The following is a 24824-nucleotide window of genomic DNA, read 5'->3' as shown; positions in this document are numbered from 1 at the left end:
CCTAGGCCAGTTTCAAACTCTACCAACCACATACCGAGTCACAACAATAGACTTGGGGAAACCGGCAGCATAACGCAGCCAAGGTTACACGCTTGCAGAAGTAGGGAAGGAAACGAGATAGTATCCAACAAGCCCATGGATCCTCGTGGCCATGGGAACAGCGGCACGAAAACCAGCAGCACGGGCTATACAACATGCGGAATGAGATATCAGGATATGTGTATAAAGGCGACGATGTACATAGCGACTACCATTACGGCGGCTTCCCCGGCTGCCCCGCAGGACCTGCCGCCACTCGGCCTATAGGGCTGACAGATGCGTGTATGAATAATAATAATAATAATAATAATAATAATACACAACAATTCATTGCTGCTCCTTGAGGCCCAGGGCTGCCTGCATTTCGGGATTTCCATTGTCTAACCATTCGTTCAATTTCCGAGAAGACTCCGTAAAGGATACTCCAGCATTGGCTCTATCAGGTATAGTTGAATCCACTATGGATCAAACGCTTGTCAGCCCATTCATGATTTTAGGATGGATTGGTAAAGTGTCATCCATACCCCAAATCCTATTTTTGCGGCGTATATAAACTACATGTCTCCACTTGCCGACTATGACAGTCCACTTCCTTTTTGAAATTATCCAGACGGTCTTCCTTGGCCTCATCGGTTTCAAAAAGCTCAATCTGATATTTTGACCAAGACATCAGGCAATAAATCTCCAATGAACAGGTGAGACCGAAAAGAGAGGAATCCTTTAGGCTCTCTTCGACTCTACACGGCTCCTTAGCATATTTGAACCTTTCATGTGGATATTGCATGTCTGTTTTTTCCTCAGAGTGTCCCTCCTTAGGGCTGTTGTCCTCCAGGCCAGGGGTGTTTGTTGATAATATTAAAATGCCAGCGTTCTGAGCATGAACATAGATAGGGAGGAATTTACCTGCAGCTGGTTAGGATTCAGTCTTTGGGCCTCGCTTAAACTTACATACCTTCACTACTCAGGTCCGTCAGTGCCCCTATGAGCTTGACTTTATCGACGCCGCCATGGTGATTGTAGGTTTTTCTTAAGCGAGCGATCATTGTAATGACGGTTGAGCAAATGTCACTTTCCTGGATTGTGGTCGTCTTTCTGAGGGAGTTTTTCGGGGAGGAATATGTGGTTAAATAAGTACGAGATCACTTTTGGAGACATTCCTGGCGATTCAGTCCTCTGGGCTCGTCAAATAGAGAATTTATGATCCCCATAAGTATGAAAACCAGGCCAGGATGAATTATTTGACTAGAGAGGGCAAAATCAAAAAAGTAATGTTGGACAAGAGGGACACATCAAAACACACGTGCGGTCTGTAGTGGGAGATGAATCCAAGGTGTTATTAGACGCATCAGGGATAAGAGCTCAGTGCGTACTTTATACAAATTGTGCAATAAAAAATATCCCAGTTGGCTAGTACATCTGGGGCTTAGACAAAAAATTCCGGAACTCGCTTGTAGTATTCCTGTTCTCGCAACAATGAAGTTGATCGTTTGCGCAAAAGACCGAATATCTGGTTGATGTCGGATGGCAGCATTTAATGCTACTGGAGCACACTAGAAGATCCTGCTCCTTAGATATTATTATGTATGATAAAATTTACGACCTCAAATTCTGTCTGTTTAGTTATTGTCACTGGCTCAATTGGAGCAATGAACCAAACTTCTCCATTCAACTATCTAGACAGCGGCGACGGGAATATCAAAGAGTAAGGAAAAAAAGAAAGAAACTATTGACTTATTGACATTTCATCCTGAAAGAATGGATGTGTGTATGTATTCAGAGGTGGTAGGCTAATAGGGTTCAGGGAGGGACATCCAGGCTTACCTCTGGTCTCCCTTCCTCTCTCTCTCCCTTCCCTTTATCTTCCCTTTTATTGTACTCTTATTCTTCCTTTCTTGTTCGCGTTCCTGCTTTTTTGTTGCAAACCAATATGCTCAATTTGCTTTTTGACAGTCATGAAAACCCAAGCAGCCCCCCGCGCGGGGGGCTACCTGTATATAGATGATAGATGGTAGTTTAGCTAGGTGACAGGCAGTTCCGATCTGCCCATCGTATGTCCCGCATCGGGACCAGGGCTTTCCGCTTTCGAGGCTCCCAAGGATGCGTGGAAAGACCCGCCCCCGACGTAAAATAGATACACTGTGACATACACACATTACTACTAACTACTACTACTACTACTTATGGGTGGAAATGCGGCCGTAAACGGCCTCAAAAGTCGTCATTTTTGGCGTCATTTTCATAGTTCCTTACATTCTATGTAATGATCGCTTTCAAATGTCAACAGATTTTGCCAACTTTCATCTAATGCTATGACAAGCATGGGGTTAACTCCGGCATGATGGACTGTTCCTGGGAAAATCAATGATGTTCAAGTAGACGATTTGCATGTGGACTAGACCAGCGTTCTCCTGGTAGCATGTCTTCAATTGCTAGAGCTTTAGAGCTAGTTTCATAATGCAAAACTACCATATTCACTCTAGCATATCCTTAGGATCAACCATACCCCCCGACACAATCTGGTCCGGAATATGCGTCTGCACGACCCCATCCTCACCCAAATACTCAGGCCTGGAGTACAACTCAAGCCCCTCCCATTCCAAACTCTCCACACTATTCCAGAGATTAAATGCCGACGCAAATGGCACCCTCCACTTCCACCATATTGAGTCCTCTGCCTCATTCACATCTGCCTGGCCTGGGATGCACACCTCCTGCTCTGCGTCCTGTAACATGTCTTCCCACGCTGACTTCTCCATGTAATGATGCATGACCACATTCCCCTCTGCCACAGATCTCTGATCAAGAACTGCGATCCATTCAGCAACTAGACTATGGTTTCTCTGGCGTCTGAGATCAGTAGTGCGCTGTTTGGCATATTGTCGGAGGTCCGTGTCGGAGTATCCTACAAAGCCCGTTTGGAAATCCTCAATAGGTGGGTTAGAGTTTGGGTTGTCGAGAGTGGGCTGGTCAAGATTGCGAACTAGGCTGAAGACGTTGCATGCAAGAGATGGAGTGGTGCAGTCAGTCATTAGACGATTGATTACCTGTGATATGGTTTAGTTTGGCATGTCAATGGTGCAGATTGGGGGTCGCGGGGCGTACCGAGGCCGGCATTTGGGCCGTGCAGAAGAGAAGTATACCCGACATGGTTAACTGGCGATCTTGGCTAAGAGCTCTTATTTATATCTATTCATGAAACTTTTTGTCGCTGACTGATTGGGTAGAACACACTGCAAGGCGTTTAACAACAACGACAAGAGTGTCTGCAGCAAAAGCAGCCCGGGCGATTGGGGTTTCGATGTCGCCGACTATGCCTATGAGTATGATAGGACTAACTTTAACTATGTTGGGAAGTAAGAAATGAGAATTAATGGCGCTGGAATAATATATAGAGACTTCTTTTATTTGGCGTTTAAATTGGCGTTCAATTGGAAATGAGTTATGTTCCTTTACTTGAGCATCCTTTAGGCGTCACGTCCTGTCTTCAATGTCAGCCTGCTCCGCCCCACTACTGAAAACCCTGTCCCAGACCGAAGACGAGAACCGCCACCACCTGTTGAGGCCAAAGGACTTGAAGAATGGCAAGTTGAAGACATCTTAGACACCCACTAGGAAAGGAGGGGTCGTGGAGGGCCTCACCTGAAGTATACTGTCGAATGGATGGGTTATGACTTATGATGATCCTACCAAAGAACCGGCAGCGTATTTGGAACACGCCCAAGAGATATTGCAAACTATCGCCGCCGCTGCCCCCATAAGCCTGGACCTGGTCTCGATGGAGCTCGGCCTTGAGGAGGGGAGTACTGTCACAGTGCCAGTCTGATGTAAGTCAGGATATATTAATAGTCGGCCCAATTAGCGCAGCTGACAGAGTCCTCATATAGGACACCATAGCCATACGCTTTAGATGGCTAAGCACTCATTCTATCATAACGGTATTTATAGCTATCAATATCACCCTCTTTTGTGTAATTCAAATTCCTCGCCTATAGCCTCGTGCAGTCCGGATAACTAATTGACTCCCCGATTCCCCGATCCCTGAGCTACGCGCTCTCTTCAGCTGCTACTTGGTGAGCATGCGCTTCGTTTACAATCTTCCATGCGCATGATTTCACCAATATAATTGCTGAGATCCTTCGGCTCTTGAATAGTAACAGCGGCGCAGAGCGATCATAACTGTAAATGGGAGTATGCTAGCGTGCAGCTGAGCTGCATTTATGCCCAATGCCCGTCAGCTTGTCCGCCGCGAGGCTGAATTAGAATCCCCTCATTCCCTTTTCACCAGCTCTTACAGTTCGTACTTTTTAAAAAAAAAAGAAAGAAAGAATTTATTGGCGGGTATCTCGCTCCTCGCCAAATACTATGCAATTGATTTCTTTTCGAGCACGTCGAAGCTACTAAATCTTGACCAAAACACTTCTGGGTTCTGATTGAGCCTGCCCTACCAAATTCGATCAAACCTCTGATTTCGAATCCTTACCGAAAGCAATCTGTCTATTGTCTTGCATGGGCCTGTAACCTCCAGAACGATCCAAAAATGTCAGGAAGCCACGGAGAAATTGGTGACGACAAAGAGCCCATATTCAGCAAGACAAGTGATAGCAGTGCAGACCGCAAGGCTTCTTTCAAAAAGCTGAAGCACAGTAATTACACTGTGGGATGGGTCTGTGCACTGCCAAAGGAGCAGACTGCAGCAACAGCAATGCTAGATGAGCCACATCAAGATCTACTGAAACCACCAACTGATCCCAACACATACACTTTGGGCTCCATTGGAGGGCACAACATTGTCATAGCCTGCCTACCGAAAGGCAAGTATGGCAATAACTCAGCAGCGACGGTCGCGACCTCAATGCTTAACACTTTTCCATCCATTAAAGCGAGTCTTATGGTTGGTATCGGCGGCGGTATCCCACCCAAGGTTAGGCTTGGAGATGTTGTGGTTAGTGTGCCTGTTGATGAATTTTCTGGAGTGGTCCAGTGGGATATGGGCAAGGCAGAAGCAGGTGGCAACTTCAAACGGACTGGTGCAATGAATAACCCCCCTGCCGCACTGCTGACGGTATTGACGAAACTGGAGACCAAGCATGACATGCATGGCTCCAGAATTCATCATTATCTTCTTGAATTGGGAAGGAGATATCCAAATCTGGTGCGAAAATATACATGGTCTGATTCCCTCAAGGACCCACTATCCACTCCAGAGAGAGATTCCACCTCCCTCAGAGCAGATGGCAAGCTATATTTTTTATGTTCTGGGAGAGTATCTTGGCCCTTCTTCAGTGCCTCTTAGGCTGGTGGGCGTTTGCTCCTATGGATAGTGAGATGGAGTTGAATAGAACTCCAAGGAAGCCTGGAGACTCATGCGTGCATTATGGTCTAATCGCATCTGGTGACCAAGTGATCAAGGACGCCAAGTTCCGTGACAGTCTCAACAAGAGTCTCAGTGGGAAAGTGTTGTGTGTTGAAATGGAGGCAGCAGGGCTCATGAATTCCTTCCCTTGCATTGTTATCCGGGGAATCTGTGATTATGCCGACTCGCAGAAGAACAAAGAATGGCAGGAATACGCTGCTGCTGTAGCTGCAGCATATGTCAAGGAACTTCTTGAATACGTACAGCCAGGTGATGTTGATGGACAGCTCCCAGTGAAGGACATTCTAGACAAGCGTTAGTTATTCCCGAGACCCACCATCATGTTCATAACAATATCCTAACCAATCTATAGTTCATGATAAAATGTCAACTACTGAGGCCAGTGTAAAAATAATGGGGTCCAAGCTAGACAGAAAAGAAGACCTTGAGATCCTCAATTGGGTCACATCAATTGACTACGGTCCTCAACAAAGTGACTTCTTGAAAAGACAGCAACCAGGAACTGGCCAATGGTTCTTAAACTCTAACAAGTACAAGTCTTGGCTAAGTCTAAGCAAGCAGACATTATTCTGTCCAGGCATTCCTGGGGCAGGAAAAACAATCATGGCTGCAACCGTCATTGACAATCTCACTAAACAATTCTAAGACCACAAAACTGTTGGAATTGGGTACATTTACTGCAACTTCCGCCGGCAGGATGAGCAAAAGATTGAAGACTTACTCTTGAGTCTATTAAAGCAGCTGAGTCAGGACTGGCCTTCCCTCCCAGATGCTGTAAGCAATCTTTATCACAAACATCAAAGGACACGACCATCATATGATGACATCTCAAAGGCTCTCCTGTCCGTGGTGGCTTTGTATTCAAGAGTCTTTATTATTGTTGATGCGCTTGATGAATGCCAGGCATCTAATGGTTGCCGATCGAGATTCCTATCAGAGATCTTTTACCTTCAAGCCGAGACTGGGGTAAATCTCTTTGCAACCTCACGGCCAGATGCTCATATTATGAAGCAATTTAAGGATTGTATCTCTTGTGAAATTAGTGCTACCGCTAAGGATCGCATTACTGTGCAATCTATAGACATGACTGAAAAGATCCATCATCCATCAAAGGGCATAATATGACCATGATTAGAGTAAGGATAATCATTGAATTTTGAGCTCAACACTTTTAAATAACTGATAATCTCAAATAAGAATCATTGGCAACATTAACAAATACTGAGCTGGTGGTAGCCTCCTAATCCGATAAGTTGAACTGCGTACTATATTCTAACCATGGTTGGATTAAGTATTGTAATAGTATGTAATGGGAAATTCGGGAATATGAACCACTCCCATTTCCCACATTTCCCAACCCGACCCATCCCTATGGGAGTAAACGGGAACTGCGGGAATTCCCAATTACTCCCTTTCCCACTGCGGGAATTGGGGATTGGTCCCAATTCCCGACCCTATGCGGGATGGGAAGGGTTCGGGAACGGGAATTGCGGGTTGGGAATGACACTCTAGGCCTCATGTGGTCAACATGCTACTTGACAAGGATGCAGACCTGGAGTCTAAGGATGAATATGGTCGAACACCACTGTCCTGGGCAGTGTGATGGCTCAACACCTCAACGCCGCTTTGTTGATTGATATCGACAAACGCCCTTATCTGGGCAAGCAAACAGAGAGAGCACTAGCGCGGCGACACCATTCAGATAAAACCCCTTTCTTCCTGTAGATAGATTCCCTTTCTTCTTTTTTCTCCAGATTCGATATTCTCGTCGATGGCTACAATAGTCTAGATAGGAACATCATCCGTTATTATCTTCTATTCCGAGCCCGTGACATAATCATCCATCTATCTAATTTTCTAACTCGTATTCAAAGCAAGGGCTTGGTAATAGTGGTGAATTTAAATATTTTAATATCGCCAACAGCATTTTTCGAGAACTTTTCAACTACCAGATTATATTTTTTTCACGGGCTCGTCTGGTAGATAATAACGGATGATGTTCCTATCTAAACTAGGTAGCCAAAAGACGAGAATATCGAATCTAGGGAGGAAGAAGAAGAAGAAGAAGAAGAAGAAGAAGAATCTATCTACAGGATAAAGAGGAACATATGAGTTGTGTGGCAGGGCTAGGGCATCGTTTGTCTTGATTGCCCGGATGGCAGCGTTTGTTCCGTTGGTGGTGTTTGCCAATATTGGCCGTGCTGTTGGCCGTCGAAATGACATTGCTAAATCAAAGGATCAGTTTGGTGAGGTAAGATTATGGGCTTGACTTCGCACATTGTACCTGGCCCCCTTGTCAGCGGGGAGTGATCCTAGCCTGACCGATCAGGGTATGCTTCTAAATCACTCTGGGATCACTCCAGGATCGCTCCGGCGCGGTTCCCTGATCGGTCTAGATCTGCTTCTGGCTGTCCAGGGAGCAAAAAGCAGCGAGGGCTCGGGCTGAAAACGGAAAGGGAAAGCCCCCTCAACTACTGTAGATGTTTTCTACGGAAAACTGGGAACCTGCCCTTTCTGTTTTCGGTCCGAATTCTTGCCGCTTTTGGCTCCCTGGGCAGTCCAGAACGATTCGGGAGAATGCCCTAATCGCTCCGGCTAGGATCATTGCACCTCGACAAGGGACAACTGTGGCCCACTTTACAAGTAATGAATACTGCCGCCTATCACTGCGCTGTGTGACGGCTCAACGCCTCAACGCCGCCTCAGTGGAATCTGGAAATTTGCTTCTTTGTACAGCTACACTTGTACAAACAATAATATATTTAAAAAAAAAAAAAAAAAAAAAAAAATGAAAAAATGAAATGAAATAAACCCAGATTGTCGCCCACCAAATGACTTCATTATAGTCTACAGAGTACTGATTCCCTGCGCCTGTATTTTCTAGCCTGAGTGCTCACATAATCGAGCATATCAGATTTATCCTCTTCCATATTGTCAATGGTACTTGCAGGGTTAGATGGCGGCTGGTAATACTCTTTACAGAGGTTCCATGTTGCTTGTAATCTTCCTGCAAGCGTTGCAAAGCATGGCAATCCCGTTTTCCCTTGCGAGATAATTGAACCCACTTGATGAATTCGTGGAACTTTGGAGCAGCAATGGCCGGGACATGGTCCAAACCTCCTGGGCAGGAACGCGAGTGAACAAGCGCTGACAATTGAGCCATGTGCTGACCCCACTCGAGCGAGTCGGGTGAAGGGTCCTGTGGGAGGACGTGCATCTCCGACTCTACCAGGCGCGAAAACGTTGGTAGTAGGCAAGTCGCAAACTCGGCGGGACTATCCTCCTCTCGGCCCGCGACTCCCGGCAGTGCGGATAGTGGAACATATGGGGACTCTGATAAATTTTGCACCGAAGGCGAGAGCAATTCAGGATATGATGTTGGGGGTGGAAGCGGCGCGAGGCCAGTGAGTTCTGTGGAATAGAGAATGATGAACATGCGTGGGATGAAGACAGGTTGAGAGTTTGAATCGAGCGATTGGGCTGGTGGGACTTCGTAGATGGGCGCACCGTGGCGGAGATCGCGTCGATCGCGATATTGGTGGTTCGAAGAGCTCTGGCGCCAGCTCGCGAAGGTTGTAGGGGACAGCGTGTCATGATCGTCTGCTATGGAGGGGATAAGGCCATGTGATGTGAGTATGGTAAAGGCATGCTCTTGATCATTGTCATTCACAAGAAGCTCAATGTCCTACAGCCATGGATACCATTAGCCTCTGATGGAAATCAATCAAGGTAAACAAGACAAACCAGGGGGCATAGGTCTCCGCCATACTCTGCCGCTGCACAAAGCCCCCAGAGCGCTGCCGGTATTCCAGCTTGGAAGAGAGTGCTGGCTATGAGTGCTGCTGATTCAGTGCTGGGTTCTATGATGTCACCGAGTCCATTCGGGAATGAAGGCATACTGTATGGCGGAGAAGATGTATAGGGGAAGGTTGGGGGAATAGAATACAAGTATGTAGTAGAGTGTGTAGTAGAGTATGTAGTAGAGTATGTAGTAGGAATTCCTCCGCCGCCTATCCTGACGTAATCAACTGTTAGTTAACTAGTTAGTTACTTCTTTCTTCCTTCTGGGTTGTTTGCTGTGGAAAGTGCATCAGCTGCTGTTTCATTGGACTACTTGTAGGCTGTCAGCATTACTGGTGCAGATGTGTTTTAGGCATGAACCCCTCAACCCCTCCCATGTAACCAGGACGAACTTCCCACCATCACTGGGCTTGTATCCTGTACCAGTAAGTCTGGAGGTGGAATCAAAAGAAACCCACTTGTTGACTGATGAATCGAATCTATACCATGGATGGAAGATTGGAGTCGCGTCAGCCTCGCATGCTGGCAAAGGAACGTCGTACCACCATCGGAGAGTCTGGTTTCGCAGTCGAGAAAAAATGCTCATCTTTTTTCCGAATGTCTTGCAATCCGTTTGAAATCGGAGACCAGAGGAATCCCTCGATACTGGCGAGGGTTAGGGGGGATAAGGACGACCACCTTGTTACATGATGCGGAATGATAGTCGGTCCGAGACTACAAATGATGAGAATCTTGATGAAGATCGGATGAATGTCGGACCGATCTAGTGAGCTCCGGAGAATTTTTATCGTACGGAGATGGGACGCTCTTAGTTAGTCCTAGCAAGCACTCTACAGCAGACTCAATACTACGTACATTCCCTACTGCGCGATACTGTCTCTACGGCCCACGGCTGTCATATGGGCCTCGTACGGTAATCCGGAGAATCGGCACCGCTGCCCCGAAGCTTCCCCGTTTCACAAATGATGAGAATCTGATGAAGATCGGATGAATATCGGACCGATCTAGTGAGCTCCGGAGAAGTTTTATCGTACGGCGATGGAACGCTCTTAGTTAGTTCTAGAAAGCACTCTACAGCAGATTCAATACTATGTACCTGTAGATAGCCTGACCTGTAGCTTGCTCTGTTCGTCAATTCCTAATATATATCCTGCCTGTCTGTATCCCTGACCCTGCACCCTGACAAGAGGGACTTGACAGTACCCAACAGGGTATCAGAACAGTGCAGTCTTTTATGTGACAGCCATTTAGTTACACCATGTTGTTAGTACCCGGCGGGTCATGTGCTCTTCCGCCCTCGCCTAGCGCCCGTAGTAGCCTCATATAGCAGGCCGACTTGCCCTCCTGTCAGTTTTGGGAAAGGGCCTAGAGCGCCTCATAGCCCGCCAAATGGCATGAATAGCTATCAAGCATAAGGTCCTCCATCCACAACAGTTTGGCGCCCTCCCACTCTGTTCAGCCACAGACCTAACTGCGGCACTGGTTCATTATGTTAAGGAAGCATGGGCCCGGGGGCTGAAGGCCTCCATGCTCACACTGGATGTGCAAGGCGCCTTTGATGCTGTCCTACCAGGGCGACTGATTGGACGGCTCCGAGAGCAGGGCTGACCTACCAATGTACTGTACTCCAATGGGTGGCTAGCTTCACCCAGGGTCGAACAACCAGCCTGCGTCTAGGAACCCACATCAGCAAAACCTATGATATTCCAGCAGGGTTACCACGAGGATCCCCGATTTCCCCGATCCTTTTTCATGCTTTTCATCAAACCCATCTTCAAACAGGGCCTGAACCGCATCCGCCGCGGCCGCTTTGGATATGCAGATGACATCTGCCAGCTGGAGGCAATTTTCTCGCACCATGGTTGCTATAAGGAGCCGGTTGAACACCGTGCGTATTCAAGAAAACCTGAGGGGTCCTCGGTCCCGCTGGAATAGAGATGCCGTTGATAGATGGTTGGACAAACTATTTGAGGAAATCGATGTCAATGGAATTATCAAACCCACTGATGAGGACCAGCATATTGTGGGCATGGTAAACCAGCCCTTGATTGCTTACACGGCACCTGCTAATTAAATCAGCACGCTTTACTACCAGCTTATTTTACCCGGAGGACTCGTGGAAACGCAGAATGAATAACGATTGCGTTGATTGATGTACCGGAAGTTAATTGAAACAAGCCAGTTGACTCAATAAGAACCAAAGTGTGTGTTCCAAATCCAACCCATGTTGTCCACCGCCGTTGGCAGATTGTCGTCCTGGGATGTGGTTGTCACGGGGCATGGACGCTCGCTAGTTGTATAGCATGTTTGATTACTTTGGTCTGTTTGGAGCAGGGCATGAGGCCCTCGCACACACTAGATAGCTTGTCGCTGACAGGGTCACAGGACCTGCCTTTTTTCCTTTCTTTCCTCATGTTAGAATTTCGTCAGATAGTCTACCAATAGATTCCTATTGCTCAAGACTGTCACAGTGGTGAAGGTCTATGATAATAGGCTTGGATGCATTTGGACAGGCGAGAAGTAGAGTAGTATAGTAGTGATTTACTTGCACGTACTGAGTATTCTCTACCAGAGTCTGGAGTAGAATGCGAAGGTATTCCAAATAATCACGCAAGGCTGCATTCGGATTTCCCGGGATCTTCTCACATGGTACATAACAGTGCTCTATCTCGAGTAATATGTGCACACCACCGCTCTAGTCCGAGTGTAATATCCCGGCCGATAGCCTTGCGCACAACACGGTTGCACATGCATAACAGACAAAATATAGAAAACAAAAATCAACCGCTAAATGGGTATCGATTCATCCGCACCGCATCCCACTCCGACATGCGCCCAACCCGCACATATCGACATCCCAGCATCTGCATCCGTTCTCCCGGCAAAATGTTTCGCCCGTCAAACACAAACTTCGGACTCTGCATCCCGTTCACGATATGTTCCCAATCCACCGGTTCTCTGGTCGCCGGTGGTACCATGAATAGGTTTTCCTCGCTGTCTGGCGTCAGGCATCGCGATGTTGGGGGTTGTTGTGCTGTCCAATCCTGTTCATCGTCTGTCAGAGTCGATTGTGTGGAGCTTCGCTTCCGTGTTTCGGTCATTCGGAATTCGTCCCATTCGGTCACTATTGCTACCGCATCGGCGTTGTCGCATGCATCGTATGCTGTTTTGCAGATGTGAATCTGTGCTAGTTCCCTGTCCGACAACGGCGCCAGGTCGGCCAGGATGGTCGTCGATGGTACCATAGGGTCGTATATGGATATCCGAGCGCCCTCAGCCAGCAATCCCCTTACCACAGGGATAGCCGGCGACTGTTTCGTATCGGAAGTGTTTTTCTTGAATGCGAATCCCATAATTGCAATCGACTTCCCCCTCACACTACCATGCATAGACGAGAGAATCCGCCGCAGGAACCGGGTCTTCTGTTCGTTGTTCATCTCAACCACCGACGCCCAATAGTTCGCCACCGTGTCCAGCCCCAGGGTGCGCGCAATGTAAACCAGATCCAGCACGTCTTTTTCAAAACAGCCTCCTCCCCAACCTAGACTGCTCTTCAGCATGTTAGGTCCAAGCCGCGGGTCCAGCCCGCATGCCATGGAGAGTGAGTCGATATCGCCGCCGACAGCCTCGCAGATCGCGCTGAGAGAGTTGATGCTGCTTAGTCGTTGGGCGAGCATTGCGTTGGCTGCTAGCTTAGATAATTCCGATGACCAGCAGTCCATCGTCTTGATTCGGTCCCGAGGTACCCATGCCTCGTAGATGGCGGATAGCGCTGCGGCTGCTTTTTGTCCGGATGGGGTTTGTTGACAGCCGATAAGCACCCGGGAGGGGTGTAATAAGTCTGTGATGGTTGTGCCTTCGGATAGAAACTCGGGATTGGAGAGGACTTCGAATCGGACCTGTTGTGATGATCCGGATTCCAGCTGGTTTCGTTAGCTTCGTCTCTGTTTAGATGGATGCATGGGAACGCACCAAGTCGCGAATTAATTCAGCCGTCCCGCATGGTACGGTCGACTTTTCGACCACAATCTTATCGCTCGTTGCTACTCGCGCAATCGTCCGCACGGCTGCTTGGATGTTCGCCAGATCCGGCGCGAGACCTTTTCCGATGCCAAACGACTTGGTTGGCGTATCGATACACAGTACGATAATGTCAGCGTCGCTTATGGCTTGTTCGATTTCTGTCGAAAATCGTAGGTTTGACAAGTCCTCTCCAGACTCGGGATGTGCGATCTGTGTCGGTCGTCGGCGGATGCTGGATAAGACATCCTCCAAGCCGGGCTCGTACATGGGAAGACTGTCAGAATTCCATGCATCGATACGTCGCTGGTCCTTGTCCACGATCGTGACCAGAGTATCGGGACATTGATACGCGATCATGGCACCGAATGGGCCACCTATATCGTCAACATCATCATCTCATAAGGCAGCCATGGCGTAACTCACCCACAAATCCAGCGCCGATACAAACCACATGCCGAGTCATAATGTTAGCCATACTGTGAGCCACGGAAAAACACAAAATTGGGAAATGTCTGCAACATCGAAAGAGCAGAACCACCCGGCTATAAATGCATGTCCCACTCGCCTGTCTCCGCCTGCATGCCGCCATGTCCACCTCATCATTCAGCCCAAAGTTTATCGCAAAGCACGCGGATTTTTACCATGATTGGACCTTGGCCCTCGGTGTGGAGGCATTCAGCCGCTCAGCTGTGATGATCGTAGCCAGCCGGGCACGAGGTACAAAAGCAAGTAAAATGCAACTATGCATCATAGCACGCCTTAGTGCTATTTTCCGAGACTCCTGATTCAACCACAGAAATTGCGATCCCGCGTCCAGCCTATTAAGTATCCCACCTAGCGCTCTTTCAGCTGTTGATGGCTGGCTGAATGGTGCAATTACTTTGCGTCAGTCCCAATGCGTGCGGACATCTCCGGTTAGTTATCGGACAGTCATAGCGTCACCGAGCCTTATCTTTGTGTATTTCTGACCGTGAAATCTCTGTTCATGGCCAGCTGAACTTCCGATGTATCTGTACGGAGTCTCCGTTGGGGTGCTCGAGTCAGTTGCAAGCCACCTGTAAAGGAAAGGATGCATCGAGCTAATGCATGGCAATATATCTGTTTGTATTGTGTGCATTCCATTTATTGCGAGAATCCCCGATGTAACCAGACGCACATTTTGTTGCCTGAGGCAGAATTTCTGGCCCCCTACGGAGAAACCATTCCCCGCACCTGTCCGATATATCTTTCACTGCTAAGAACCGCCTGTAGGGATCACTGCTGCGACATGTCTATTATGGAGTCTAAAACACTTCGTATTGCATATAAACACCCTAGCCTCCCCTCCCGAATTGCCTCGCAAGCACTACCGCACACCATGCCCACAGACGAACCCCCCCCCCCCCTCCTGGAGGAGCTACTAACCAGCGCCAAAACCGGCAACCTCCCAGAGTTACAAAACCAACTGTCTCATGTAGAGACAGAACCTGATCTACCTGTCACCTGAACAGATCATCTCAAGCAGAAGTCCGCTATAAGGTCCCAACGGGGAACCCGCGCGTGTGGGCCCGACTCACTTCATCCACCACCGGCTTCTGACTCGCGCGGCGCGTTGGGACCAGGTAGCCATTGTCCGATACTTCCTAGTTGGATGAAGAAGGCTTCCCTATCAATCAGCGCGAATTCGAATATGACGCGGAACTATTCGATATTCGGAGCTCACGGGGCTTAGGAACGGCACTGCACTGTGCAGTGGCTTCTGATGCCCTCGAGTGTGTTCGTTTTCTCCTGGAGCGAGGAATTGATACCAGTTTACGAGACACCACCAGTGGTCGCACCGCTAGGGAAAGGGGATTGGCACCAAAGTGCAAGGAAGCTGTAGCGATTCTTGATGGTTGGGAAGCAAAGAAATCATAAAATTATGAATAACTACACCCATTCACCCAGCTTTCTTCGTTCACTCCCCCCCAAGCCCTAACTTTAGCTACAGTTTCAGTTCCAAGTTCGGAAAGGTCAAGGGCGCTCATTCTCGGGGAAGTACGTCTTTATCCCGTCGCTATGAGGGCATTTGAACCCATAGAAATGACTTGAAACAAGTCCTTCGCGCTTGGTTGTATCGGCTACCATTGGGTTCCCGTTAGTTTCCACTTTCGGAAATCTGTTGCTACACCGAGCGCGGAACCTGAAAGCCGCGATAAACACTTGCCTTGGGGGGGGGTTATTCACGAGTCTATATAGCTCGTCACGATCAATTCAAATTATATCACCCATTGACCACCCTATTCTCATCCGCTTGAAATACCACCTTCAACATGTCCATTGCCACCCACCCGCTCCAGATAGACCTGGCAGCATACCTCTTCATGCGCCTCCACCAACTCGGCATCCGAAGCATCCACGGCGTCCCCGGAGACTTCAACCTCGTCGCCCTCGACTACATCGCCCCCGCCGGCCTAACCTGGGTCGGCAACGCCAACGAGCTCAATGCCGGCTACTCCGCAGACGGCTACGCGCGCATTAAGGGAATCTCAGCGTTAATCATTGCTTTTGGCGTGGGCGAACTGTCAGCCCTCAATGCGATTGGCGGGGCATTTGCTGAGAGGGCGGCTGTCGTGCATATCGTTGGGGTGCCGAGTATGGCGTCGCAGAGGGCAGGGTTGACTATGCATCATTCGTTTGGGGATGGGGAGTTTGGGAGGTATAGGAGGGTTTATAAGGGGTTTAGTTGTGCGCAGGTAAATCTCACGGATGCTAGCACCGCGGCTGAGATGGTGGATTGGGTGCTACGGGAGTGTTTGGTGCAGAGTCGGCCGGTTTATATTGAGTTGCCGACGGATTTTGTTCAGGCGAAGGTTTCTGCGGAAAGACTGGGTCAGGATATTCGACTTTCTCTCCCAGTGCCTGAGAATGATGAGGTGATCGAGAATGCAGCCATCGAGAACCTACTTCGGCGCTTATACGCTGCCAAACAGCCGCTGATCATCGTGGATGGATTCGCGCCTCGATACGGAATCAGCGAGGAGACAGACGAACTAGTTTGCATAACCGGACTCCCGACCTCAACGACGCCCTTCGGAAAAGGCATTGTGAACGAAACATACCCCAACTTCCACGGCGACTACGCAGGCGCCGCAGGGAAACAAGTTTACATGCCATGGGTGAACTTATGCGATCTAATCGTCCGAATCGCCCCCCTCAACGCCGACACTTAACACGTACGGCTACACAACCCTAACCAACCGCAACGTAACCGTCGAGATCGACTACCACGTCTAGACCCGTACCCGGATCTGGGGAACATGCTGCAAATCCGAGATGAACTGCCCCCTCCGCACACAGACGCACCTATCGACCAGGATACCTTCTGGCTGCGCGTATCGCACTTTTTCCGTCCAGGCGACATCGTCATGACAGAGACCGGGACCCCGTCATCCGGAGGCAGGAAATTCGTCCTCCCGCCACAAACCACCATGATCAACTCCGCCATCTGGCTCTCCATCGGCTACATGCTCGGCACGTGCACGGGGGCCGCAATAGCACAAGCAGAGCAAATCGCTTCCGGTACGCGCCCCCCATCCAGCCGTACAATCCTCTTCGAAGGAGACGGCAGTTTCCAAATGTCTGCACAATCAGTGAGCGATATGATCCGCAACCGAGTCGACGTTGTCACCTTCCTCATCAACAACGACGGATACACGATCGAGCGGTATCTCCACGGTATGAAAGCAAAGCATAACTGGGTCCAGCCGTGGAGGTATCTCGAGTCGCCGTGGTATTTTGGGGCTCCGCGGGATGATCCGAGTTATCCGGTGTTTACTAGACAGGTGACGACGTGGGGTGAGCTTGGGGAGGTTTGGGGGGGTAGGCAACTAAGGGCTGGGAAGGGGTTTAATATGGTTGAGGTTGTTATGGATATTGAGGATGCGCCGTCGTCGTTGAAGAATTTGGTTCTTATGGTGCAGAAGCGGAATGCGGGGGGGGCCGGAGGGGAGGAGGGCTGAGAAGGAGGTGGAGGAGAGGGTTCAGGCTACTGCATAGACTTGTTTTTAAAAGAGCGAAGCTCAAGATATAGAGATGGTGCACATAACATAGAGAAATAAATGTACAAAAGCTATCTTCATTTCCCCCTCCTCTTCCTCCGACAATCACTCTCCCCAGGAACCCAATGATGAAAGTAAATCTGCTGCGGCCATTGCTCTTGGCCCTGTCCATCACTGTTACCATGACCATATCCATTCCCAACAGCCCCAATCCCAGAATAAAACGCCGGAGCCACCCAAGCACACGCCCGCCGTTTATAAGTTCGACGGAGAAAACTATCGTCCAGTGGTCTTGTTGTATGTCCGTGTTGGGGGTGCTGGTGTGAATCTGCGTGTACTGGAAAATATATCAGTGAGTGTTTGAGGGTATGGTGGAAAAGGTCACCACATACAGGGCTCCATTTGTTCCCGCGCTGTGGCTAGGATGATTGGGATTTGGTGATAGGGTATCCCTCGACGAAGGGCATCCTGTAGGATGGCATGCTCGTGGTGCCGTTGGGTGAGTTTAGCTTGTTCGTATGAAGTAGTCTGTTCTGCGCGTGTTGTGGACATTTCTGTATTGCTTCTGCTTTGCAGAATCCATCGTCTATATTAGGCACATCGGATGTATATATATCCCGAGGAAGTCTAGAAGCAGCTCAACCATGGTTGAAACTTGAGGATACTGTTTCAGGATGTTTCATGTCACTTAAAACCCGACTACTATCTACGTCTCAGAAAAGGCTCAACTATCCATCCCATAAATCATCTACTGTACATGAATCATATCGAGATGTCCGTGTCCCAGAATGAAGAAAAGGGAATCAAACAACCAAAAACGCAACAAATATAGAAGAAAATAAAGTACAGCAAAACGTGTGTCGGGTCTGAATTGCAGATATGTACATATTGAAATTGAAAAGAAAACTACCGAGGATGTTGATGTTGTGGCGTTAATGGCCCAAGTGGCCCCGCGTTCGATCCCTGACTATACACCCGATGATGGCGACTACCCCCAGGTGGACCTGGCGTGGCTTCACTCATTCCCGGGTGACGCGCATGAAGTGGGTGCACCGGCCCGACAGCCGGGGAGGGTCCACTCGGCGCATAGCTCATACCCCCACTTGGGTTGGGCTGTAGAACCGCTGGGGGCGTGTACGAACGCCCCATAGACAACGACGGAGGCTGCCCAGCAGCCGAACGAGACGTCGTAGCCTGTGGTGGTGGGGTGCTATGGCCGTATTGACTGCCTGCCAAGCCAAGAGCAGATCGATGGGCTTGTTGCTGGTGTGCGCCATTGACCATGGTCTGCACATGCTGCTGGTACGTCTGGTGACCACCTGGTTGAGATAATGTTGGAGTCGTTACTGTAGATCCGTAAGGTGTTGCTGATGGTTGCCGCATGTTAAGTAGACTAGCGGACGACTGGATCGGTGTTGGCGGTCCTTGTCGGGAGCTGTATGTCATGCCACTATTGCGCGGCGGTGGCGACCCCATGGACTGGCGATAGACAGGTTGAGACGGCAACTCTCGCGAGGAAGGTATCGACGGCGACTGCGCATACACAGAGGTCTGGTACGTAGGACGTTGACCCGGAGCTGGCGAAGGAACCGGCGAAGGTGCAGTCAGGTTCGTTAGAGACGGAGCTGTCTGAGATTGCCCTGATGCGTATGGCGAATATGGCGGTTGAGGGGCCATGGACGCCGGTCGGCTGTTCATTGACTGCGGCGGAGGCGCCTGCTGTTGCTGCCCTCGAGGATCAAACCGTGCCATCCAATCGTTGTTGGATGGTGTAGCAGAGCCCGCTGAAACAGACTGATAAGGCTGATGGTAGTCAAAATACGAGCGCGACGATGACAGACTCGGGGCTTGTTGGGCAAAGGTCGGTGTCTTCTGCTCTTCTTGACGCGACTGGGGTCCTGGCTGCGACAACGGCGGCATGGCTGCATATACTGGGCGTGAAGGAGATACAGCCCTTGAAGGAGCCGCAGAAGCCTGCCGTTTCCGTGGCGGAGGCTCTTCCGGCTCGTCGTTCAAGATACTCATAATATTCGACCGCTTCGCTGGTACCTGCTTGGGAGGGCCTTCTGACGGTTCGGGAAGTGCCGAACTAGGACGAGAAAGCTCCTTTGGCGGCGACAGCACTGGCGCAGGCTGAGACATACTGGCCGGTTGGCTGGGCAAAGGATACAACGGTCTTTGGCTGACTGAATCGCGTCGAATTGGAGAAATGTCGTGATCCAGTCTCTGAAGTTGTGGTGGTACTGGCGATCCAGGCGCCTTTCCAAGACTGGGATGGCCAGAGTGAGACACGAGCGGCGGCGGCTGTGACTGCATGAACGACGGCTGAGGCGGTGGTGGGGCGGTACCTTGGGGAGCAAGCAACGGCGAGCCATGAACGTCGCGATAGCCCGACGGATGCAAGGATTCCATTCGCGCCATCTCGGGCATTGACAAGGGTGTCTGGCGTGCCGAAACGTGTGCATCCTGGAACCGAGGCACGGTCTGAGGTAACACAGTCGCCGGCGGTTCTCGCCTGTCTTCGGTAAACAGACCCATCTTGGGGCCTGGCAAGCGTGACATGCCGCTAGGAGCACGAGCCGTTCGCGGGTCTTCGTTGAGAAGCGCGGTGGTCGTCATCGGAGCAGCGCTAGCTTGGGCAAGGGGCGCGAACCTTGGCATATTCCGCTCCTTTTCAGAGGGCGTTCGCGTATGCAGCGGAACAGCTTGAGAAGACAATCCAACAGGCTTCTTGTCAGGCTCGAGAGGATCGGTGTGTGGAGCTAGAGGTCGAGGCACGATCGAGGATGGAGTTGCTTCGTAGCGTCGTTTGGTAGGACCACTGGGGGTAGGCAACGGTCCTGTGGGCTCACCACGCGCCTTCTTATGCTCCGCTTCGCCAGCAATGTCCTCAAATTCCTTGTGGCCCCCGTCAACTCGGCGCTGAAAGTAGTTTTTGACCTATAAAGGAGTCAGCTGTCTTGTGAAATCAACATCAAGGCGAAAGACCTACCATGACAGTCGTTTTCGTCTTCATAAAGCTTGAGATGCCCTCCCAATCTTTGCCAAAATGCGCCAGCAACAATGGGAAATCGCGCTGCTCTGGCACAGACCAGTAGCTGGTTGGCTGCATTGAGCCATAACCACCCACATCGGGTGCCTTGAATTGGGCTGGAGGCTCCGGTTCGTTCGACTCGAAGACATACACGCCGTCTTTTTGACGTATGCGCCCAGCTTTCCCACGTGGCGGAGCGGGGATGTCTTGTTGTTCCTTCTCGCGTGCCTCTTTTGGTCGCGATATTACCGGTTCCATTGCACTCTCCAATATAGGTTCTGTCGTTTCACGCTTGGGAATCCGGGGAATCGCGCTTGGGACTGGTATAGAGATGGTTCCGGTTGGCTGTTCCTGCGGTGTCGGGGGTTGAGACGGTTGATGTTGCTGCTGATGTTGTTGAGCAGCTTTGCCTCGTCGTCCACCACGGGATCCAGGACCAGTGCGACCTCGTCGAGCAGGTTTCTCTGGCTGCTCTCCGATATCCTTGGCAGCACTTCGTCGGCCATTGGTCGCATGCTCGGCTTCAACAGAAGTATCTCCAAACGTAGGCGCAGCCGCGCGACGCGGACGACCAGTATCCGTGACAGGAGCAGGCTCTTCCTCGCCTTCATAATCGGGCTTTACCACGCCGAGATCAACCATGAGCGCATTGGACTTGGGCCGTGCAGATCGCTTAGCACGACCACGACGACTCCAGCGCTTGTTCAATTTGGCCTTGTACTTGATTTCTTCCTTGGTCAGATAGTAATGGATGATACACTGCTGATAATCCCGTCCAGGCAGTTCTGCAGCAATCTTGCCCCATTTCTTAGGATGGGCCATGAAGGCATTGGTGAACTGTTCGTGTTCTAGCGGAGTAAAGTCGTTCGATGGTGGAAAAAATCCAAACACTTCCATGGCATTCGAAACGGGTACGACATTGCTGGTGTCTTTGTAGACGCCCGCCTTAACCTCAGGCGGCTCCATCATGTTCGGAATAACCGCCTCCCTATTGGGGTCTGGTCGAGCAGTAGCTTTGCTGCCACGGCGTCGCTCCAATTCCTCTTGGGCTGAGATTTCTGACGCACGAAGGGCGTTTTGGAAATCAAGCTCGCTATTGCCTTTATATCTCCTTCCCTCCGCTGTGGTAGTCGGCAATGGCAGGGCTGGTGGAGGAGGCGGCGGCGTCTGGCTGGGTGTTAGACTGTTCTTCCCTTTCTCGTTATCCATCTCCCAGATCTCCATCCTCCAGGGCTTGTAGATAGACAAGTATTCTTCCCGAAGCACAGCATTTTTGTGCGCAATTTCCTTGCGTTGTTTCTTCAATTCCTCGCGCAAAGTTTCCCGTATCGTTTCGAAATAGGCTGCATTTTCCTGATACACATCGAGTTCGGAAAGGGGTGTGGGAGGGCCTGTGTTCAAGAACGGCAGACTTTCAACCGTGATTGCCTTGGCATCGGGAAGCGATTCAAGAACAACCTTAGCCGGTGGTTCGCCATCTGGTTTGACCTTCGCTGGAGCAATAGGCTCATATTTCGGGGTCTCTTTTTCTTCTACCGTCTCATCCACTGCCTGGTCTGTCTCACGGGGTTCGTCTATCTCCATCGGCTGGGCTGGTTCAAGCTCCGGTTCAAGCAGCTTTTCTGGCTCCCTTTCTGGCTCTTTGTCTGATTCCTTTGCTGGTTCCTTTGCTGGTTCCTTTGCTGGTTCCTTTGCTGGTTCCTTTGCTGGTTCCTTTGCTGGTTCCTTTGCTGGTTCCTTTGCTGGCTCTTTTGCTGGCTCTGGTTGTGGCTCCGGCTGTGGCTCTGCTTTGAGTTCAGGCGCGGGTTTTTGTGCTGGTTCAGGTGCAGGCTCCGGTTCACGGACGGGTTCAGGTACATCATGAGCTATCATACCTAGAAGCTGAATGCGCATAAGTAATGATACAATCGTTGGGTCCTCTAATGGAGGGCGGGGTATCTCTGTGCGCAACGCCTGCATATCTTTCTCAAAGATCCGTTTCCGCTCCTCGAGATACTCCTGCGTAAAAACCACATTTTCATCTTCGTCCTCGTCGCTTTCAGCACCAAAGTCCGGAATCACGGTGTCCTCCGGAGGTGGCTCGTCGGGCTTCTTCGGTTCCTCCACCGCCGGTTGCTCCACGGGAGGCTTGGGTGCTGGCGGAGGTGGAGGTGGAGGAGTAGGCCCACGGACGGGCTTGGGGCGCTCGGGACGTTCAAGGCGATCAAGGCGCTCGGGGCGCTCTAAGGGTGCTGGTGATTGTTCCGGCTCCTTCGGCTCCTTCGGCTCCTTCGTTGGCGCAATCTCACCAGCTTCGAGTTCCTGATCGCTGTCATATTGAGTAGGGGACGGCGGTGGCGGTGGCTCCCGTTTCGGCTCGTCACTGAGGGACAAAGTTCGCTCTTTTCCATCAAAGGAGCCCCGCTTGGGTAGTGCAATCGAATTCGGCCCGAAGGGTGGGTGACTGTATCCCGGACGAACCCATTGTTTACTGCCTTTGGGTGGTCCGCGTGCTGGCGAGGGTGGTGGTCGTTGTTGGAAGGCACGTGGACCTGTTGGGATACTGTACTGCATGCGTGGAGACGTGGGAGAGACTGCTCGAGCGGCAGGGGGCGGTGGCCGCCTGTCAAAAATGGGTGACGTCGGTGCTGGACCGGGTCTTGTTACTGATGGCGGTTCCTGGTGAACTGGAGGTTTGGCCATAGCTGCTGGAGCAGTCGGAGGCGACAAATCGGGTGCTGGCCTGGGCCCAGCACCTGGGGCGCCAGAGAGTGGTTTAGGAGCGCGGGGAACGGGATCCATCCGCCCCGTGGGCTCGGGGCCATCATCACGACGAATGCGCTGCTCCAATGGCGACGGCGGCTGTGGTCCTGCCCGCTCCGCCTTCGGTCCGGTGGGAGGCTGCACTGGTGGGCGCGACGACGGAAGCTCATTTCGTTCTTCTGCACTGGCCGGTAGCGGTGGACCAGCGGGTGCTGTATCGGCAAGGGGCTTTTCTGGCGGACCAGGAATGGGGACAGCCACTGAGCCAAACGCGGGTACCTGAGGGGCCGATGGGGGAGGCGAACGCTTCCCTGGAGCAGGGAGATCTTTAACTGGTTCCGGGCGAGGTGGCAGTAGCTCCGGCCGGTCGGTGTCACGGCGAGGTTCTGGCACGGACGGTTTGCGGGGAAGATCAGGTGGTAGATGGTCCACAGGGCGCTCTGGAGCAGGAGGCACGACGGCTGCGACGGGTGGTGGTGGGGGTAAGGATGGATGAGAAGCGGAGGTCGGGGTCGACGTGCTAGGAGGAGGAACTCGAGTATCGGCGCGACTGGGAGGTCGGTCTCGTTTCCAAAGGTCAGGCGCGGGTCTATCTCGGTCACGATCGTCTCGTTCAATACGTCGTTCTGGCTCATCTCGACGTTCAAATCGTTCCGCTCGACGCTCTAGTATTTCACGGTCTCTCTCACGGTCACGACGGTCTAGAAGATCCCGATCCCTTTCACGGTCACGATCACGGTCGTCACGTTCGAGGCGTCGCTCCGGCTCCTCTCGCCGTTCGAATCGTTCTGCTCGACGGTCAAGTATTTCTCGATCTCTCTCACGTTCCCTTATATCTCTATCCCGCTCTCGGTCCCGCTCTCGGTCTCGTTCGCGGTCTCGAATCTCCAACATTCGTTCACGATCTCGGTCTCGGTCTCTCTCACGGTCTCGTTCACGGTCGCGATCCCACCATCCATCACGCGAGCGACTCCGTCGGCGGAAAGAATCACGGTCGTCCAGAAATGGGGGGCGGCCACCGCGGCCGCGTCCACCGTCCCAATCACCCCTACCTCGACCTCGGATGGGCCCGCTGCGAGGATGATGTCCAAGTGTCGGAGGGCCATCGGGCGGGCCTATAGACGATGCGGATAGTATGCTGTCACGGGAGCCACGGCGCATTCGGACGAGGTCTGGGTCGCGGACCAAGGGCTCTCTCATGTCACGGAAATCGCGCGGCGGCGGCGGCGGAGAGCGGGAACGACCACGACCGAAGCCACCCCGTGAATCTCTGTGGTCAAAATCGCGATCCCGCCGGCCACCCCAATCCCGGTCAAGATCACGACGGAAGGGAGGGGGGCCATCTCGAAGATCCCGAAAGTCGCGATCCCGATCACGATCACGGTCTCGCGGGTCCCGATCCCGGTCACGGAAATCACCACCGCGGCCGTAACCTCGACCTCGACCAACATAATGGCCTCGGGGAGGGTGATCAATCAAAGCCTTGGGACCGCGAGGCGGCTCGCGACCCAAAGGCGGCGGAATCACATCATCAGAGCCACGAGGACCCGAAGGAGGTCGACGGTCACCGAAGCGCTGGGGGGAACGGTCCCGGGAATTGAACCCAGATAATGGGGGATATCGTGAAGACATCACCAGCGCATGCTAGTTCAAGTAGCCGGTGAAGGATATCACCTCCTCCTACAGCTGGTCAGCTTCACTCAATGACACACAGTGAATGACTCTCTAAAGCGCGAAAGTGGAATGAAGGAACAACAGAGAGAGAATATGTGGAGAACACGTGATCTGGACC

The 24824-nt window shown here is 51.2% G+C and overlaps 9 protein-coding genes across 9 annotated transcripts; 3 read left to right on the top strand and 6 right to left on the bottom strand.

Annotated features, from left to right (window-relative positions):
- Nucleotides 1-571: 571 nt before the first annotated feature.
- ASPGLDRAFT_29015 (uncharacterized protein) lies at nt 572-1082 on the bottom strand (the record flags this gene model as incomplete). Its single annotated transcript, XM_022543815.1, has 2 exons — nt 572-948; nt 992-1082. The coding sequence occupies 2 exons, from the start codon at nt 1080-1082 to the stop codon at nt 572-574; spliced, it is 468 nt and encodes a 155-aa protein (XP_022397015.1).
- A 1428-nt stretch (nt 1083-2510) lies between these two features.
- ASPGLDRAFT_134769 (uncharacterized protein) lies at nt 2511-3186 on the bottom strand (the record flags this gene model as incomplete). The annotated part of the gene is made up of 2 exons (XM_022541322.1): nt 2511-3083; nt 3142-3186. The coding sequence occupies 2 exons, from the start codon at nt 3184-3186 to the stop codon at nt 2511-2513; spliced, it is 618 nt and encodes a 205-aa protein (XP_022397014.1).
- Nucleotides 3187-3463: 277 nt separating this feature from the next.
- Nucleotides 3464-4034, top strand: ASPGLDRAFT_51526 (uncharacterized protein). Its single transcript, XM_022547552.1, has 3 exons — nt 3464-3517; nt 3679-3863; nt 3924-4034. The coding sequence occupies exon 2, from the start codon at nt 3707-3709 to the stop codon at nt 3860-3862; it is 156 nt and encodes a 51-aa protein (XP_022397013.1). The 5' UTR covers nt 3464-3517; nt 3679-3706; the 3' UTR covers nt 3863; nt 3924-4034.
- Nucleotides 4035-4576: 542 nt separating this feature from the next.
- On the top strand, nt 4577-6538 carry ASPGLDRAFT_69422 (5'-methylthioadenosine/S-adenosylhomocysteine nucleosidase family protein; the record flags this gene model as incomplete). The annotated part of the gene is made up of 5 exons (XM_022549366.1): nt 4577-5266; nt 5365-5652; nt 5819-6028; nt 6110-6437; nt 6495-6538. The coding sequence occupies 5 exons, from the start codon at nt 4577-4579 to the stop codon at nt 6536-6538; spliced, it is 1560 nt and encodes a 519-aa protein (XP_022397012.1).
- Nucleotides 6539-8306: 1768 nt separating this feature from the next.
- On the bottom strand, nt 8307-9310 carry ASPGLDRAFT_29012 (uncharacterized protein; the record flags this gene model as incomplete). The annotated part of the gene is made up of 2 exons (XM_022543814.1): nt 8307-9098; nt 9158-9310. 2 exons carry the CDS (start codon nt 9308-9310, stop codon nt 8307-8309), a joined length of 945 nt encoding a protein of 314 aa, XP_022397011.1.
- On the bottom strand, nt 9213-10085 carry ASPGLDRAFT_51520 (uncharacterized protein). Its single transcript, XM_022547551.1, has 3 exons — nt 9548-10085; nt 9360-9489; nt 9213-9243 (listed from the first exon to the last, which is right to left on the bottom strand). The coding sequence occupies exons 1-2, from the start codon at nt 9798-9800 to the stop codon at nt 9461-9463; spliced, it is 282 nt and encodes a 93-aa protein (XP_022397010.1). The 5' UTR covers nt 9801-10085; the 3' UTR covers nt 9213-9243; nt 9360-9460.
- A 1483-nt stretch (nt 10086-11568) lies between these two features.
- ASPGLDRAFT_861286 (uncharacterized protein) lies at nt 11569-14039 on the bottom strand. The gene is made up of 4 exons (XM_022550369.1): nt 13661-14039; nt 13187-13611; nt 11764-13137; nt 11569-11618 (listed from the first exon to the last, which is right to left on the bottom strand). The coding sequence occupies exons 1-3, from the start codon at nt 13824-13826 to the stop codon at nt 11995-11997; spliced, it is 1734 nt and encodes a 577-aa protein (XP_022397009.1). The 5' UTR covers nt 13827-14039; the 3' UTR covers nt 11569-11618; nt 11764-11994.
- A 1489-nt stretch (nt 14040-15528) lies between these two features.
- Nucleotides 15529-17217, top strand: ASPGLDRAFT_69420 (uncharacterized protein; the record flags this gene model as incomplete). The annotated part of the gene is made up of 2 exons (XM_022549365.1): nt 15529-16395; nt 16573-17217. 2 exons carry the CDS (start codon nt 15529-15531, stop codon nt 17215-17217), a joined length of 1512 nt encoding a protein of 503 aa, XP_022397008.1.
- A 945-nt stretch (nt 17218-18162) lies between these two features.
- ASPGLDRAFT_29009 (MYB DNA-binding domain protein) lies at nt 18163-24664 on the bottom strand (the record flags this gene model as incomplete). Its single annotated transcript, XM_022543813.1, has 2 exons — nt 18163-20196; nt 20249-24664. The coding sequence occupies 2 exons, from the start codon at nt 24662-24664 to the stop codon at nt 18163-18165; spliced, it is 6450 nt and encodes a 2149-aa protein (XP_022397007.1).
- Nucleotides 24665-24824: the final 160 nt, after the last annotated feature.

The sequence above is a fragment of the Aspergillus glaucus genome (genome assembly GCF_001890805.1).
Source record: "Aspergillus glaucus CBS 516.65 unplaced genomic scaffold ASPGLscaffold_24, whole genome shotgun sequence".
Lineage (NCBI taxonomy): Eukaryota > Fungi > Ascomycota > Eurotiomycetes > Eurotiales > Aspergillaceae > Aspergillus > Aspergillus glaucus.
This window is presented reverse-complemented; position numbering and strand designations above follow the sequence as displayed.

What these genes read in the sequence shown, in the direction of transcription:
- ASPGLDRAFT_51526 (XM_022547552.1), top strand. Translation starts at nt 3,707, where the DNA reads ATGACTTATGATGATCCTACCAAAGAACCGGCAGCGTATTTGGAACAC.
- ASPGLDRAFT_51520 (XM_022547551.1), bottom strand. Translation starts at nt 9,800, where the DNA reads ATGAGCATTTTTTCTCGACTGCGAAACCAGACTCTCCGATGGTGGTAC. An exon ending in CCTAAAACACATCTGCACCA is followed by an intron (nt 9,490 to 9,547) that starts GTAATGCTGACA and finishes CACTTTCCACAG; the next exon opens with CAAACAACCCAGAAGGAAGA.
- ASPGLDRAFT_861286 (XM_022550369.1), bottom strand. Translation starts at nt 13,826, where the DNA reads ATGGCGGCATGCAGGCGGAGACAGGCGAGTGGGACATGCATTTATAGC. An exon ending in TATCGGCGCTGGATTTGTGG is followed by an intron (nt 13,612 to 13,660) that starts GTGAGTTACGCC and finishes TTGACGATATAG; the next exon opens with GTGGCCCATTCGGTGCCATG. An exon ending in CTGAATTAATTCGCGACTTG is followed by an intron (nt 13,138 to 13,186) that starts GTGCGTTCCCAT and finishes TAACGAAACCAG; the next exon opens with CTGGAATCCGGATCATCACA.